At 41.2% G+C, this 18,296-nt stretch overlaps 1 protein-coding gene across 3 annotated transcripts in view; it reads right to left on the reverse strand.

The window, feature by feature from the left end:
• The window catches only part of SDK1 (sidekick cell adhesion molecule 1), a 387,985-nt gene that overhangs the window by 119,842 nt on the left and 249,847 nt on the right, over nt 1–18,296 (reverse strand). For all 3 annotated transcript variants that reach the window (XM_065644569.1, XM_065644568.1, XM_065644570.1), the window contains exons 14-16: nt 9,719–9,855; nt 2,915–3,062; nt 1,910–2,050 (exon numbers count right to left, since the gene is read on the reverse strand). In XM_065644569.1, the coding sequence (XP_065500641.1) occupies nt 1,910–2,050; nt 2,915–3,062; nt 9,719–9,855 (426 nt within the window). The remainder of the gene's footprint in view (nt 1–1,909; nt 2,051–2,914; nt 3,063–9,718; nt 9,856–18,296) is intronic.

Consider the following 18,296-nt stretch of genomic DNA (forward strand, 5'->3'; position numbering starts at 1 on the left):
TTGCATGTCTTGAGCACTGGGTCTCTGGGATGTATGGTGGTTTTCATTTTGTTATACCCTAGTTCTACAGAAATCAGCGCAGGAAGACTTTTCTTCAGTGCACATTGCTGTGACCACACAATTTAACTTGGAGGAACAGCCTGGTTTATTACCTGGGACAGTTGTGCTTTTATATGATAATCTTAATTTCCTGTTGAATAAATTGTTTCTCTGCTCTGTAGTCAAGACAAAACATGAAGACATCAAAAATGTTCACAGACTGAGCATAATGAACATGATCACTCTCTATTAAAATGGAAAGAGACGTTACAATGAGGACAGGGATCAATTATACTGATAGCTGTTGTAGAAAATGCTTAAATGAAACATTATTGAAAATGCTACGTGGACAAAACAGAACAGATTGCGAGAAGTAGGAAGCTACAGGATTGCTTTCTCAAAGGACTTAATGCTGAGACTGGGTAAGACTCATTGGGAATAGTTAAGGAACTAATCTTGTCGTTGAGTAGACCAGTTTGAAGGAAAGAACTGTGCAAACAACACTTGTACCCTGTGCAAACAGGTACCCAAGTATCATGACAAGATTCTAGCTAGAGACAGAAGTTAAAGCACCTTTTCCCATCTGTCACTGATGACTGGCACAGCTTTCAAACTGAGTCCAGCTCTTAAAACCGCAGGCACTTGCACAAGTGGCTGAGCACTGTAATGGGCTCTGTGCAGGTGACAGGGAGATGAACAGACTCCAGCTCTGCCTGCAGAGAGGAGGAACTTTCCAGCACTATTTTGAGAGCTCACCAACACTCCTAACATCACAAAAGCATTTCCATCCATGCCAGCAAAAGCAGGAGCACAGCACGAACAGGATGTTGGCATTTAAACAGCAGCATTTAGTTATCTTTTAGCAGGTCTGGGGGACACTATATTAAAAATGTCGGCAGCTTGCCTACAATAGGCTGTAACCATCACTTGGAAATACGTCAGCGGTGGTGCAGTGCTTGGGAGTTTCCCACAAAACCTCTAATTTAGATAACGCATCCCTTCCAAAAGGTGCGGCCGTAGCTGGCTGGTAGCACTGCGGGATACGTAGGACGCCAAATGAGCAAGTAAGCTGTAGCTGAATTGGGTAGGAGCGAATAACTGACACCCAAAAAACTATAAAAGGGCAACACTCCGCAAAGTCTCTCAGTGTGGCAACATGCTTTCCAACACAATCAATCCCGTGTAAGCAGAAAGACTGGGTGAATTCAGGATTCCTGGTTACCTGCCTGAATCTGGTTCTCATTAATAAATACAGATGGGGCTGAATTTTACTCAAATGACTGATTTTCAAAACCAAATCAAGGTCTGCCATGAGGCATCTGACCTGTCACTCCTCCTCTCCATTTTGTTTGGCACAAACCTTAAGTTTATTGATTCTATTCTTGCTCTTCCATACTGCAGGAACCCTGTTGTGTCTATGATAAATTTAATTAACCTTTCTAGCAGGAAGCTGAGATTGTAATAGGCAAATCTACATCTGCAATGCATAGTCTGCACTGTACCAACTTCCCATGTGAACACTTTTAGTACTTGGTGCTTCACTTCACTTTGAAAATGGAAAAAAAAAAAAGCTACCTAGATGTTGAGAGTCTCCACAAGGAACAAGTCCACTTAGGCAGTGCATTCGGAGTAGCTAACAGAGACCCCAGCTCACTGACTCTCTCCTATAGACAGGCTAGAATGTGGCCATTTGAACAGAGACATTTTCTACATCTGTAATAAACCAGGGCAGTCACAGCATTTGCAAATAATAACCAATATACTTAATGGAACTAGAAATAGTCTCTGACACACTGAGTCACATCATTCTGAATTCCCTCATGCACACACGGATCTGTCTCCAGACCTTCCAGGTTCGGAAATTACTTACCTTAGGATGTAGCCATGAAGAACCCCATTGTGTTCGCTCTCGGGAGGAGGTTGCCACTGGACCATGATGGACTGATTGGTGCGCCCACTGGCCACTATGTTTTTAGGTGGGGCGCTGGGGGGCTCCTCAGGTAGCATCAACCTAAGTACAAAGAATGGGATGGAGGTGGGTGTTGAAATAAATGATAGATAACATTTCTATTTCAGGTATCCACTCCATGTGAGCCAGTTTCGTTTATCAAAGTCTGATAACTAGAAAGAAATATAAAGGTGATCAAAATGCTGAAGACATGCATGAAATAGTTACAACAAATCAACATAATAGGAAACCAGTTAAGCAAGCAGCAAGACAGACAGCTGAGGTAACCTTATTCTCTCTGAACCACCCAGGCTGCTACAACTCTTTAAAAAGATTACAAGCCTGAATGAGTTAGAGCTCAGGTCCAGTGTCTGTGACTCCTTCCAAATTGTTTCTTTCAGCTCTTTCAATATTTTTCATATCAAACTCCTACATTTTGAAAAAGCCATTTAGAGTTCAGCTGTTCTGCAATTCAAGCTCACAGCAAGCTTTGGTTCACAGAAGAAGGGGGATGCATTTGAAACTAAATTTGATGAAGCCATCCTTCTACATCGCATCTGGGTGTATTCCAGAAGTGACATTGTAATGATGGGGTGAATGCTGTACTCCTTCCCAGGCTAACTGCTGTAGCTTAGCGCAAGAGCAAAAATATGTTTCCAAGATTCTGCTCAACTGATACTCTGGAAATACGAGAGCACCTCTCCCATCACGTGCTGATATCCTGCATCACCTAATTGCCATTATCACCAATTACTGACAGCTGCAGAGCACTCTCCAGAGGCCTGGGTAATGTGAACTTCTCTATCCTCCGACCGCTGTGCAAAAGATAATTTTATTTTGTTCATTCCCAAACAATCAGCAGTTTTTTCTCACAATAATTCTAGGTTATTGTACCTTTAGTACACAGGCAATTAATTTTTACTGTACCTGCTGGTTTCAGAGCTGTACTGGCCCTTCCCCACCTGGTTCACTGCACACACCCTGAACTGGTAGGTTCGGGCTGGCGTTAGTCCGCTCACAGTGACACTGGTCATCTTTGGGTCAAGATTGGAGAGGTGAACCTTCCAGGGGGAATCTGTGGGAGTAATTGACATGTGAAAAAGACGGAAGTGCTTGTTAAAAGCCCTGAAGAAGTGAGAAAAACGCCTTTGACTGCTCAGAGCTCTTTGTGCCTTTTTTCCTCAGAGCAACTTTGGGAAGAAGTTTCTTTTCAGCAGCAGAAACCTTCCTGTCAGCCCACACGGTTATGCAGATTGCACATTTGTCTACTGGAAAGTGATGCTGCACATGTCATGGCGTAATAAATAAAAACTATATTCATTAACATTTTAATAAAAGAGGAAACAAGCATGATAAAGACAGATGGGCTGTGTATTTCACAACCCATCTGTTTGGCAGGCCATTACACCACCACACCCATGAGTGGCTCTGCTGGAAGGACTCTAATGAAATTCAGAGTCAGTTTGGAATATCTTCCTACCCAGCTTGCAAGCAGGTGTAGAAGCGTGACTCTCTCTGCCAAATCACCCCTTTGCTGTAAGACCTGAGAAAGCTTCTGCTGCAAATTCTACATGTCTGCATTTTTTTTTTTTCCTAGAGATAATATACAGCATTTGGTCTAATTTCCCAGGAAGATTCTCTGGTATAAACAGCCCTGGCAGGAGCATAAAACCCTCGTTGTCAGTTCACACACTTGACATACCGAGCTCGTCTGATGCCCAAATTACATTTTCAAGTTTTCAAAGAGGTCAGAAATGAAACATGTTGAAAATTAAATATCTTGACTTCTTTTCTTCCTGCTCTGGTGTCACATATTGTCCCCGAAGTCATGACTGAAATCGTCAGGGAGAGGTGACATTTGGTCTGTGTTGCAACAGTACAGCAATGGAATCAGCCAATTTAAAGGTTTGTTCAGTTTTTAAATAATACCAGCTGTTTTCATGCTCCTTGCTCAAAATTACTAACACTTCTGGAAATTACTGAGGAGCTAGCAGTAGATTTTGGCAGCGTATCTGTGCACGTTGCTCATCAGAAGTGCAGCGCAGCTCCTGGCAGGTCACCGAGACGTCTGGCTGAAAATGAAGATTAGACGTCCCAAATGTGGAAGGCTGCTAAACTTCACACCAAGATGTAAACCACTAATTCAGCGCTTTTTTGGCAGATTCCGTAGCAAGTTTAAGTCCTCTGGGGCGTGATGCCAGTTGGGCTACAAACACTGCGTCTTTGAATTATTGAAAGTATATTTATTCCAGTAAAGGCTTTCTGAGAACAAAGACTTTTTTTAACAGGAAAAATGACACAGCAGAATAGTGGGAATGCTGGAGAGGGACATTTGCACAGCAGTCAAGTTCCATCCATGCCAGTTGTTGCTGATTTACCAACAGTGAATTCAGCTGCAAGATCTTGATAGCAATTCATACTAGTGGAACTTCTTTTAGAAAGTCCTCAGAGGAAGCACATTTATGCTATCTAGAAACGCACTGGTTAGGAGGTTTTTTGCACCCTAGTTCCTTCTGAGTTTTGTCAAGCTTCCCTTGAGACTCCACAAACGACTGTTCACCTCGTTACAGCCGGAGTGCACAAGAACAAATCAAGGTAAGCCAAAGTGAAGGTCTGGCTGACTTAGTACATTGCCCGAAGCAGCTTCCTGAGGAAAATGGAAGAGCAAACACCAAACAGAGAGTGAAATACCCTTGTATGAGCTACTTGGGTAGTGGTCCATTTCCTAGAGCACAGTTTCACTTGTTTACTGCAAGTGTAAACACCACCTGAGAGTGCTTAACCCAAGCAGCTCAATGTAGTGAGCAGTTTGATTCAACAACAGGGCCTATTAATCTCTTCAGCACCTTGGGGCTTTGCTCTGTTTATATGCTGCATCTGTAGAATACTTTATTTATTCTTTTTCCTCTCCTGGTGCAAGATAAAAGATCTGGCAGGAAGAGAGATTAAACCGAAAACTAATATAAACGAAGCTATTCATCTCCTGGGCACCCTGATTCGTAAAGGAAAGCGGTTTGGGGAGGATTTGCTTGCTCATGGAGTGGTGGATACACTGAGTATGCGGAGTATCTTTAAAATTTAAATGTCAAGTCTTTTTTTTGACAATCAATAAACTAAACATTTCGAAAGGCTGCTCTCCCTCCTTAAATACAAAGCAAACCCCAGAATTGTACACAGAAGGATGTTTTGCTGTAGAGAAGAGTAATTCTGACATAGGAAACAGGCCATAAAATTTTCAACGCTGACTCTCTTCTCCTGGAAGGATGACTGACACTCGCCTGTCCCAGGAAGCCTGGAGAAGCTCCATGGTGATGAAAGACTTGCCAGGTCAAACTATTAAATAAGCCTCTGTTAGATTGAACAGACTGTGCTAATCCTTCATTTAGCTTAAGCTGCCCAGAATGTACCCTGGGCTTTGCTTACTTGCTCGTCCACTGCAATTGCTACTGTCTGAAAAACTTCCATGTTTACCTATCTATCATCTTAAGGATTTGGGGTATTTCGAATTAACTATAATTGCCTCTCCAAGTGAATTTATTGGAAACAAAGAGTCTCACAGGCTACTCTCTAGTTTACGATATGATTTGGAGTGGGGTTAGAAATGGCTTTTATTCTGTCAAGAGTTTTTGGATGCACTTCTGATATGTTTAATAACACTAGTTACTCACCAAGAGGCATTGCTTCTCTATTTCCCTATCTACCTTACAATTCAAGCATTGATTGCAAATTCCTCAAAAATCATTTCTAATTTCATATTACAGATAAGATCTATTGCAGAAAGCTGATTTTTGCAGTTTTGGAGTACATTTCCACCTCCTTTCTTCTCCAGGGGGCTTTGCACAGACAGTCGTGTTGGAATTTGCTGTACTGCTGGAGTTTCCCAAATTCATCTTTCAAATCTTCGTGACAATACAATACTGCAAAAAGTTCAAATAAAAATGAAACGGCTCATCCTTTGTTTGGTAGGGCTTCAACAAGGTCCATCAATGGCCTGAGAAAAAGTATCTTTTAACACTATCACGTATAGGTCTGAGCCACAGTTGTAACGACCAATGTAGTTTTACTTTGATTTTTGCAAAGATTTATTAATGTGTTCAGTTTTTATCATTTGAATATTCCCACCTAATTCAGGATGACAATTCACGTGCTTTAAGTCAAGCATGTATAGATGCTTTTCGCAGGAGCTTTTATTATCTCCTCATTGGCACAACGTGGTGAATCCCAGTTATATCATTACATCACACAGCACAGATATCCCAGCATACAATAAAACAAAAATGGGCTTTTATCTTAATGGTACTCAGCAGAATTCTTTAAGTATTAATTCACTTCTTCAGTTGAAAGACTACACAGAATATTTTTTTATCAATCCCTAAAATCTAAACCTCTCTGGAATAAAATACAGATAGCCCCTTCTAACTCCATGAAGGTACTTCATTGGAATTCCTAGGTACATTGCAACAGGGGCTAAACAGCTCATGAAACATCAAAAAATTACATTAGTGCAAACGACAGCAATGCATAGTACTATTTATTTGAAAATCCTATTTCAAAGGAAGGTTCACATTCCTGGCTCTTTGTGGGCAGGGAAACTTAATGACTGTGTTTCCCTGGAACTATGTTTTTCAAATTAGGTTATAAATTTGCCCTCAAATGTTTAGGACCATATGTCTCGAGTCACCCAAAGACACAGTCTACTGTGAATACTTGTAGTTTGAGAAATATTGCATTGCGCCAAAGACATTAATTTTTAAAATTAGGTGAATTGGTGACTGGAGTTGTTCACATTTCCCGCAATTTAAGTGCACGATCTGTCACTGTTTTTCCCTTGAATTAAAATAAGGTTTTTCCACCTCTTTACTGAATTGATATTAATGAAAAGGAGTTCTAATCCATGTCAGGTGGAGCGACACGCCTCTCTCTAATGCAGCCGGTAATTAGTCCCCTGAAATTTACACTCATTATTTTGAACGCTCTTCAGCCATTTCTCTGAAACAAATACTGTTATTATGTGTTCATTTATGGTACGTGCTTCAAAAAGTACAATGGATCCTAAAGCTATTAGAAAATTATTCAAAGCAAAACAGCTTAAAAAAAAAAAAAAAAAAAAAGAACAAAACTACGTTACGTTTTGGCACCTGTAACTGCAAAGCAAAACTCGTGTATTAAAACTCCACAGAAATAAGAACAAAGTCTCCTGCGCAGCTTTGCTAACTGGAAAATACATCATAATTCTGATATCCCTCCCTAGCGTTTAGGCGTATGAAAGCAATCAGGGGCTGGGGTGTTAAGCGTATTGCGCTGCTGGTGATGGTGAAAGAGCTTCGGACAGCAGCAGCCGAGCTCGGGGAGGGCACCTGCCAACCCCCCGGCAGCCGCTCTTTCTGCAGCACGAACGGGACCGACAGAAAACCTGAAAGGAAATTTTGTTTGAGAAGCAAAGAGAGATTCTGCACAGTCTTATCAGACAAAAGCGTACCTACACAAGATCAAATGTCAGCTTTGTTCACAAACGTCACTTGGGACGGGGTGGGGAACAAAGGAAAGGTGGTATTTTCCAAAGGAGGAGGAGGTCTGCAGAAACTAAATATTAACCACACACCACTGAGATCAAAATAACTCTGAAAAACAAACACTTCAAGAAAACAAAACAAAACAAGACAGTGAAAATATGCAGACATTAAAGTCAGCTTTCCAAACCAAAGTCACTGTTGACATTGTTCTGCTATTCTGTTGGCATCCGTAAAGCTGAGCAATAATATATGAAATGAGAGAACGCAGCAACAGTGAAATATTCAAGGGCTTAGATTCCTCTCTGTCCTACATCTATGAGTCACCATTCAGACATTGTACATAAAAGCAAAGTAAACAAAGATGAAGACGAAAACTGAAAGAACAGCAAGATCTAGAATATTTCTGGGAGTTAAGATGCTCAATTCACAACAAACCCAGTCTCTGTTTGGCTTTGCAGCTGCAAGCTTGCTGAAGTACCTAGACCTATGATTTGTGATAATGAGACTCTCTCAGTGGTAGATTGCAATGCCATCAGCCAAAATTATTGGATCTATCATGGAGTGAGCAAGGGTTCACAGGATCCCGTGGAGTTCTGAGGGACTGTCTGCATGATTTCTGGAGAACTGTTGTTGATTTTTGCTGAGCCTTCTACAAATTTCAGTGAATGAATTACAGCATTTTTAAAATCATGGCACATTTACCCCATTCCTATACTAGAAAAACTGCAAAGCATCCTTGCTAGAAAGGTACTTAAAGGCTTTTCAAATGTGGCACCAAGGTGACTTCCCAGTCAATGCAGCCCAGTGCAGGACCCAGGTGTGTACGTTCTGCCAGCTCTGTGCTGTCTCTCCGTAAATACACATCTAGTATCTTTCCATCATGTTCCCAGGTTGGGAGTTTATTAGCTTGTCATTGCCAAAGCCACCGAGAAACACGGAACACAGGGGTAATGTCCTTGGGTGAAAGAACAAGTAAGGGAAAGCAAAAAGGCAGTTACTGGCCTGTAGTCAAGAGGAGGGGAAGGAGAGAAGAGTGACAATGAAGAAGGTGGTGATGATAAAAAGGTAGAGAGGAGGTGTGAGTGTAGAACACTGAATGTTGAGTCATTTATTATAAAAAGATCAGGAGTCTTTGCTCAAGAAGAACTGTTTTAAGGACAGCAGTCCTGGGCGTGACTTGGGATTTCTGCAAGGATTAGAAAACTGCACTTAACAGATGTCAAGATCATCAGTTCTGGGACCTCCACATCAAAAACTTACGCACTCCAGCCTGCAAAGCAAAAAGGTTGTATGTGACCTGAAGCTAAAGTTTCACCTCAAGCTCTCTGTGTGGCAAAACAAAATGCTGCTCTCTAGACAATCAGAAATCAGGACTGTTTCACATTCAGTTATGCAGTGGCTAATTTCCATGTGTCAGAAAAAGTGATGCTCTTAATTTTTTCATCAAGAATCAATTGTTAGGCTTGAATTTCCAGCTCCTAGGGTAATAGAGATTAGAAAGTATTGCCAAGGTGACCGATTACCATATAACCTCATCTTTCCATCAACTCCTAAAAAGGCATTAGCGATGTCCCTGAATAACCTTGCAAACTGAGAGCCAGAGAGGACCAGACATACCGCATGACAAAACTGTGAGGAGTGGCAATTCACAACGACCAGGTTTGTAACCCATGAAGCGACATATTTGGATGTCTTACAGTTAAGCATCCTCAACCACCAACCTAAAAGAAGGGTGTAAAATGATAGCCTAGGGAAAGCGAAGAAAATACGTGAACCCATAAACAGATAAGACAGTAGCTCCTATTGACATCCAAGTTTGTTCCTCGTATTATCATGCTGCTTGCATTTTTCAAGTGAAATTGGGACTTTGAATGCATCAAGATATCTATGAAACCAGAGCAAAAGACAACACTGGGAAGAAATAAAATATGACAATTGCTGTTTACAGATGTCAAATCAAAGCACTAGGGAATAAGCTGTTGTGCCTCAAGTCTGGCTGGCAATGCTAGGGGTGGAACTAAGGCTTTCCTGTACAACAGTTCCAGTTTAACTCTCTCAACGTGCAAACACTTGAGTGTAAAACCCATGTTTTCCCCTTCGTGCACACTGTTTAGCAAACAACTGTAGTATCTTTGGTAGATCTGGTAGAAGGTGAGTCTGAAAGAAGGCTGCATAATTAAGATGAACATGAGGTTGAAACATATTTGACTTTACTCACTGTTCTCAGAGAGCTCGACCATGTAGTAGAGAACGGGGCTGTTTCCATCAAAGGGACGCACCCAGGAGAGCATCACACTGCGGCTGTAGGAGGAATTTAGAGTGGCCAGAAGATTCTGAGGGGAATGAGGCAGCTCGCTGTTAGGGAAAAGCAAAAAGGAGAAAAAAACAGCAGAGAAAAATCAATCTACATTTCATTCAGCTACAGTCTTACAGGCAGTTAAATGCACACGACATCAGGCTTGTATGATGATAGATATAAAATGACCAGCAGTTATTGCACAATTAAATAAATTAAAGACATTTCTGAATTCTTCACAGTTTTATCCTATTTGGAAAAAAAAAATTATGCTGGAAGTCCCAAGGCTGCTGCTTAGAACAGCTAACAGAAATGTTGCTAAATGTGGGAAAAAGCCAATTTCCATACTGTTTTTGACTGAGACAAGTTAGTCAATAAATTTCCTCTCTCCCTTTTTTCCCCTTCTTATGATGATGTCCTAGCAATGTGACAGCAGTAATACATAGAAACAGCAAAACACATGGGACATATGATTTAACATGGAATTTTTCATACTCAAGGAAGCAGAAGACATTGACACTATCCATATAGAGTTACTAATCAAAATTACCATATGTATTCTTAGGCTGCAGAACAGCTTGATTTACTTGCAGATTCAGGCTTATCCTGCCATGGGTAGAATCCTTCCTATAATAAGAATTTTTTTTGGAAGCACCCAACTAGAAAACGTAGTGAAAATGCCTGCAGAAACCCCATGGAAATAAAAAATGAAACATTAAAAAACAAAAATAAAACAGCAGCTCAATTAAAACGTGTAATTTCCCCACATAAAGGCGATTTGTGGAAAAACACTTCATTTAGGCTCATTGGCTGAAAGTCGGAGGCTGCACAGCGCAGTGACAAAACTAAATTCTGCTACATCCCTTAAAGGCTGATCCGTATTAAGTGATAAGAGCCCTTCGGCCATTATAATACATTTGAGCCCGAGTTCTGCCGCTTATCACCCTGGTTCCTAAGGAGGACAAGGACCTCAGACAGTGAAGAAAAAGCAAGGAGGACCAGTTTTCGCCCATTCCATCTACTGCTCCTCCCAGGAAAGCGGAGGGCAACCCTTCCTCAGCAAGGACGACTGCTAATCTGCTCTGACCAGAGGAGAAAGCCTCAGGGTTACATGCTTAACTTAAAAATGCAGTAATTTCTGGTTGTAATGTATTATGCTAGTGAAGGCTTACAGTTATTTAAAAACCACAATTCCTTAGCCACTCACAAAAGTAAATACGGACTCTGGCTTCAAGCCAGAACAATAAATGTGTCCTGGATTTGGGTTTCTACTGCAAGATTCAGGAGCATATGGAGAATCAGACAATAGTTTCATTATTTTTCTTTTAAAACCGTGTATGCTTTTCTTTGCGTGTTTATGATGGCTACCTGCTGTGGAGTTAATGCCAAGGTTGCTGGAAGAGCCAAGGTGTGGCCAGAAAAACACACAGATCATGAGACAAAACAAGTGGAAGATGCTCACCTGCCCACTACCCTGTAGGCCAGAATGGTTGATGCTTCCTAAGGCTAAACCTGAGACTCAAAGTCTCTTCTCATCTCACTTGACTTTAAACGTCTAACCAAATTAGCAGCATGGTCACCCCAGGCTCTTTTTGTAGTAAACATGGAATGACACCTCAGGGTGTGATTCAGATCTTCATTAAATCATTCGCTCAAGATGCCTTGATTATGAGGAGTTTAGGCTGTGTTTTCATTGGGCCTGGCCATGCAGCAGCCAAGATCCAGACTTCTGACACACAGCCAGCCACGCCACTGTCATTTTTAGGCTATAAAAAACATCAGGCACAGGACGGAGCACGCATGGGCCCGGCGAAAACAGACTTTGAACAGAGCACTGCAAAATTTTGGATAAACAAGTTTAGGGAAGAGGAGGACCTGGAGACTGAGAAGGAGGGCAGCCGGCCTGCAAGAGAAAATGGCAGAATAAGCCTGTGGTTTGAAAAGTGTGGCGTCAGAGTTCACGATACGGCCATTTACCCAGGGACTACAGGAGTGTGGCACTTAATTTTGAATGAAACATTAAATTATAATAAACATTAAACCTCCACTACAATTTATCATTATGTCCTAAGCACGCTGGTTAGAAAAGTGTTTTTGTGATTAAGCTGGCAAAGGAAATTACTGAAGGAAAGAGCGTGAAACGTCTTGTTGTGACACGGCTCACAGAAGCCCCAGTGCCCACTTCGTTTATCCCCAGGCCCTGTGGGGAAAAGCTCAGCGATGGGCTGTGGCTTCAGCCACTTCCCGAAGACGATGCTCACACAGGGACCGATGTAGGAGGGATGGTTGCGGGGGAGCTCACGGCAAACTTATCTCCACGTAACTCCTTCTCTGGGAACTAAATAAACACTCCTGGAATACATTCAGGATATTTGCAGGGTGTACATTTACTAGTTAATCTTGTTTCCCCATACATTTAGAAGAGTTGAATTAACAGCTTGTTTAAGGACAGAGGCTACATGACTAAGAAAGACTTTACAGCTCAGTCTCTTTTTCTTAGGGTACAAGTCTCAAAAGACTTTTGGAGGAGAGGGGAAATTCCCTTTTTCATGGTTTTCAAAGCACAGAGTTTAAACGTGGGGTTGGGTTTTTCTGCTTGGCATTTGGGTTTAGTTGATTATTCTTAGATTGACACAGAATGGTAACCAGTCAGCAGCGTGAAGGAAACGGGCACTTTCTGTTCAGACAGAGATTGAGTAGCATGAGCTGCAGCAGCCATACAGTGCCGCTACCTCCACTAATATCATATTGTTTAGCCATATGTGTCCACACCGAACAGCAACAGATGGTGCTTACAGATTTAAATCCCTCAAGGCAGACATAACAAGTGCCTAAGAAACACACCTGGACAGAAAAAAATATTTAAAACTACAAAGACATTTCAGCACAGAAGTGTATACTCCTCTCTTTATAGTATACAAAAGCAGAGATTAATAAATAGTAATTCCTACTTCAGCAAGCACTTACACTTTGTCTCTTCATTTGCTACCACTTACTGTGTGGAAGGGATGATAAATATGACTTGTACCACCAGAATGAACATTCACATTCTCAAAAGAGATCATTGCTGCTTTCTTTCCTTTAAGATAATTACTTTTCCTTGCTGCTCACATCCACAAAATCATTGCAGGGGATGGTCATTCCAACCCTCTTCAGGGTGAGGACCTCAAACTAGAAGTGCTCAACTTCTGATACACCAAGATGAAGTTTAGGAAAATAACACACAGGGCACAGAACACTGGAAGTTTAATTTCAGCATTATTATCTTTCTTTTGTTCACTGAAGCCCCAAACAAGAAATATATGAAGGTTTTTCAGTAAAGGGTATCTTAAGACCTCATTCCTCTAATGCTGAAGAGTTGCATGGAGGCAAGTTTTCGTAACTTGCTTTGTGTGATAGCAAAATACATATAGGGACACTTTAAAATCTGTAATTGATAGATAAGCCCAGGGTTAATGGCATAGCCACCAAGGTGACCCGAGGGGACTCTGACAAAGCAATTAAAATAGCGGATTTGCAAGAAAAGAACATGAAGTCATTGTGACAACCTAGGAGAGAAATATTAGCTAGATGCAGATGATACATGTTCAAAACAGAAACCCTAATGTTTTGAGTCAGCTCATCAGTGCCAGAGGGCAGCTGAAAAATTCACTCAGCAAACACATAGAGTGTTTTATAAAATTAGCTAAAAGCAGACTATTTGCTGAGGGAAATGAACCAGACATGGTGTGGAGAGATTTCTGAGAAAAATCATCCAACAGCAGGTAATTAGAGAGACTGTGACTGAAGAGGGGATTACTAAAAAGGCAAGGGAGATTAAACAAGTTTTCTTGTCAGTTTATAAAAAGCCCCACTCCTATTTCAGAAATTATTTCCTAAGTCAGGTCCACCACACAAATTTTACTCAGGAGCAGGTGGTTCATCTGCCAGACCAGGTACGCGGTAAGAACTTGAGGCAGGAATCCTAACAAAGCGCTCAGCCCTCACGGCTTTTGCTCATAAAAGATCATTATGTTTTAAATTAAGAAATGTGTCATCTGTTGCTTAGGACTTTCCAGTTTCTCTTGCAAAAGAATCCTCTCCAGTTTCTAAACACAGGAAGAATTCTTGCATGGCATCCATTCGTTTTGAGGCTTTTTGTCTATTGCAGTCCTATAACAAGGTGGATTTTTTGAAATTAAAGGCTTGCTAAGTCCCAGAACATGCAGATTTATTTCCCATTCCATTTTGGTGCATGCCACAAGCTCAAATCTACAGAAGACTTGGGAAAGGCTTTTGCTTTTTATGCTTTATTTTTGTTAAAAACACCTACATTTCTGATACGCCTTCAACGATGAACTGGCACAATTGTGTTTCTAAGTCCATTTCCAGGTGTTATTTTTCCTTTGAGTATCAAGGGCATTTAGACTCAGCGGTGAACCTTACTTCTTGGATGACATCTCAATAGAGAGCTTGGAAAAATAAATAGAAGCTTTCTTTCTAGTGAGGAAGAAATAGTATATTTTCAAGTTTGACATCCCTCCTGTTTTCACTCCCCACAGAAAGGAAAAGAGATGGGCTACTCAGCCGAGGGATATGGGATCCATATGAAGATAAGTTTGTAATGAGACATCATTTTGATTTGTTACGCTGTATTGGTCTTCCTGATTTTATTTTTGGTAATCGAGCAATTTTTTTATAGGATGTATTGGGAAGAAACTGGAAGAATTAGCAATTACAAACACTCTAGTAAAAAAGGTATCAAAATTCACGTATAAATGATTGACAAAAGCAATACTGTGCAGTCTTGGCAACCCACTGGGTTCTATTATAAGTGGTTAGCTCCCCTCTCCTGCTTTTCAAGAAGAAAGAACAATAATAGTTCTTTCTCTGGTGAAAGAGAACTGAAAGAAGATGAACTTGCTGCCAGGAATAAATTGCCTATTTTTGTATTACATTGTCCTCCCCAGATTTTTGCATAGAGAAAGAGCCTAAAAGATTTTACTATATGTTGTGACATAACAGAGGCTTGTACAGGGCTTTGATTTTCCAACAATGCAGCATTACCATACTTTCCAGTCACATTCATACAACAAAGAGGTTCTTTCGTATGGACTGCAGACAGGCTGATATTGAGCAGCAGGTATCATCTGACATAGATAGTAGTAATTTTGCATATTTTATATACACTGAGAACCCTCAGGATACTTTGAGCTGGAATAAGCAGTTTCCTGTCAGGTGAGTGATACATTGTGATAGCTCAGCTAATGCAGCTTCAGGAACAAGCGTTTTTTCCTTAATACGTATTTCATTCTGTATGGTATTTACAGGACTATAAAAGTAAGCTAAATGAAGCTGGGATGTTTCATAACATGCAATTATTTTCAGGATCAAACCCTATGACTTGGAGGAATGCAAGAGAAGCACAAGCTCATCATCAAAAGATCTGCAAATGTTGCTGTATTTGCAGTCGACAAGCTCTGCTACGGAAAAAAAAGTAAGTAAAAAATTAAAATCTATCTCTTGCAGAAGAGAAACATCACTCGCAAATGCTTTACCTTGTGCAAATCAAATCAAGTGATGTACATGAAGAATAAACACATTTAGAGGGAAGACAAATGAATGAATAGAGTATCTCGACTAGCAATTAGTTTCTGTGCCCAAGTACCATCAGTGCAAAATTGATGAGCAAGGTAACCTTTGGCTGCACTTTAGCAAGTTTTTCATTAGTTTTTTGGCTTTCCTTTTCAAATATTTTATTCCTTCAAAGATATGCTGAGAAAAATGATCTATCCTGCTCGTACCACCAATGTATACCACACAGTGCTACCAGCGGATGTTCTTCTAGCCAGAAGCAGTACCTTTTTCCCCAAGTCTGTCTTCCTACACAGGAAAAAAAAGGAAGAAAAAGTTTTCTTTCCTTCTTTTCAGAGATCAGAAAACCAGACCACTTAGGAATTAAATAACCAAAGGTCACCCTGAAGGTCAATGGTTTTGAATTGAATCAGTTTGAATAGAAATCAGTATCAAACTTATTTGTGCCTTTGGAAATTTCTCTTGACGTGCCTAGAGGTAGAGGAGGGACATGCTGGTTCCCGGGGGTAAAAAGGTGTTGAGACAATCAGAGTCGCCAGATAAAGCCGGGGAGGCTAGGAGATTATCTGTTGGTAGACTGCTCCAGTCTGTAATTGGTTGAGAGGTCTCCTTTGAACATTTGTCTGACATCAGTGGTACTCAAGGCACTGAAGTGTAAGTGCTCATCGATGGGAATGTACATGCCCTGTTTGTTAATGTTCTGCACAAGAGAATTATCCGGGAGAATAGGGAATGTTATAGATCTGTCATTCGTATACGAGCTAGAATTTAATTTAAGCTTTACTTCAGACATTTTCTTTCCACAGATTTTCTTCTTCATTTCACTTCTGTTGTATCATGTATCTCTATTTCTCATAGATTTGTGCTGCTGAGCCAAACGATAATGATGAAAGCTGCAAAGGAATGCAATGGTTTTTGGCATTATTGCACTACCTGCAGCACTACTTTGAAATAAAATGTCACAATTCAAGGTATGATTGAGTGACTTATCAGTTACTGAAGTCCCCTAAAAGAGTAGGGCTGATATATTTCTTTAATTCCTCCAGGAAAAACAGTTTATAGGCAATCAGCAACACAACATCGGAAGAAGTGGAGATACAGGATTAAGTGCCAGTCCCAGTGCATGTGGACGCAGCCAACAGTGGAACGTGCTGGGCTGCACAAAAAGCAGCCTCAGCAACACACACGAGATGTGCCCCTCCCAGTTAACTTCTAGCCTGAGTTTTACAGAGTATAAAACTGTTCCTCACTGGTCAACGGGGAACCACAATTAAATACATCTGCTGTGCTGTACTGGGTTGCATAGGGCATCTCTTGCTATTTAGGATTAAGAAATGGCCAAACCGATAAAACGCTTAGCACATATTTATAGCGTTGCTTCGGAATCCAGATTTTTACATTCTTTTCAATCTTTACGCCATAATTTCCTGCCCTCCATTCAAAAACCGCCTCAGAGAAAAGCAAGTATGGTTATATAGCAGCAATATATTTTGAATTGTCTTCTGCTCTTGGATTCAAACCAGCACTAAAATGCACTCCGGGAGGAGAGCTGAGGAGTGCTTAATTAGAGAAAGAATGTATGACCGCTCGCTGAAAATGGGCATCTGATGTAGCCTTGGCACTGTCAGAATAACGCTGTATCAAACAGCCCTCTGCATAGCAAATCTCAGAGGTGAACTCATTACACTGCCAGCAGTGGAAGTTGCCATCTTCTGAAAGGGATCAGGCATGACCAGCAGAAACGGATGCAATTTCAGCTAAATTAAAGCATGCGGCATTACTCAAATAAATAAAAAAAAAGCCTACATAAAACATTACTTTCCTATTTGTTTGATCTGCTCCACACATACACCAAAACCACAGTTGTTGCTTTTAGTGATAAAAATAAAACCGAAGTGCACTTCACCCCAGTGGAATGACAGAAACAGAAAATACAGAACCCCGTAATGACACTTTTATAATCCTTTTTCAGAACTGAACTGCACTTTAAACATTTTATTGTTTTTAGTTTTAAAGATTCTTAGGAATAAAGAAAGGTATACACAAAATTATTTTTCCCCTGAAAAACTGTGTATAAAGAGAATGCAAGAGCATGCAATGCCTGTCCAGGGACCAGCTATTCTGATATATGTTTAACAGAGAAAAAATAGTAAAAAGAGGAAAACATTTTCTTATAACTTTGGCATCACAGCACAGCACCTGGGCTTTATGGAAAAGCCCTACAGCATGGGATGACAGAAGGATTCATGTTGGAAGGCACCTTAGGAGGTCTCTGGTCCAACCTCCTGCTCAAAGCAGGGTCAACCATGAGATCAGACCAGTTTATTCAGTCTGGTCTTGAACACTGGAGACAGTATTCCAGATGTAGACTAATAAGCGTCAAATAAAAGGAGGTAATCGTGTCCATCAATCTACTGCATCCACGCTAACGCAGCCCAGGATGCCGCTGGCCTCTTTTGCTGCCAGGGCACACAGCTGGCTCACGTTCAGCTGCCGTCTACCCAGCTGGCCAAGCTCTTTCCAGCGGAACCACCACCAGCCAGTCAGTGCCCAGGCTGCGTTACTGCAAAAGGTTATTCCTCCCCGAGATGAGGACGCTGCATTTGTCCTCGCTGAATTTCATAAGGTTCCTGTTGGCCCATTTCTCAGTCTATCTAGGTCCCTCTGAACGGTGGTCCTGCCCTCCAGTACGTCCCAACGGTCCCCCACCCATTTTGTGCTACCTACACACTTGATGAGCGCGCACCCCAACACCTCCATCGGATCACTGATAACGACGCTGAACAGGACACGTTCAATTAGATTCCCCTGTAACAGTCCACTTGTTAGTGGCTTCGGGCAGACTACAACCTCGTAATCATTAATTATCCCTTGAGCTCAGTCACCCAGCCAGACGGACACATACACGTGGTGATTCAGAAAGACA

This window comes from Caloenas nicobarica, chromosome 14, assembly GCF_036013445.1.
Source record: "Caloenas nicobarica isolate bCalNic1 chromosome 14, bCalNic1.hap1, whole genome shotgun sequence".
In the NCBI taxonomy this organism is placed as follows: domain Eukaryota; kingdom Metazoa; phylum Chordata; class Aves; order Columbiformes; family Columbidae; genus Caloenas; species Caloenas nicobarica.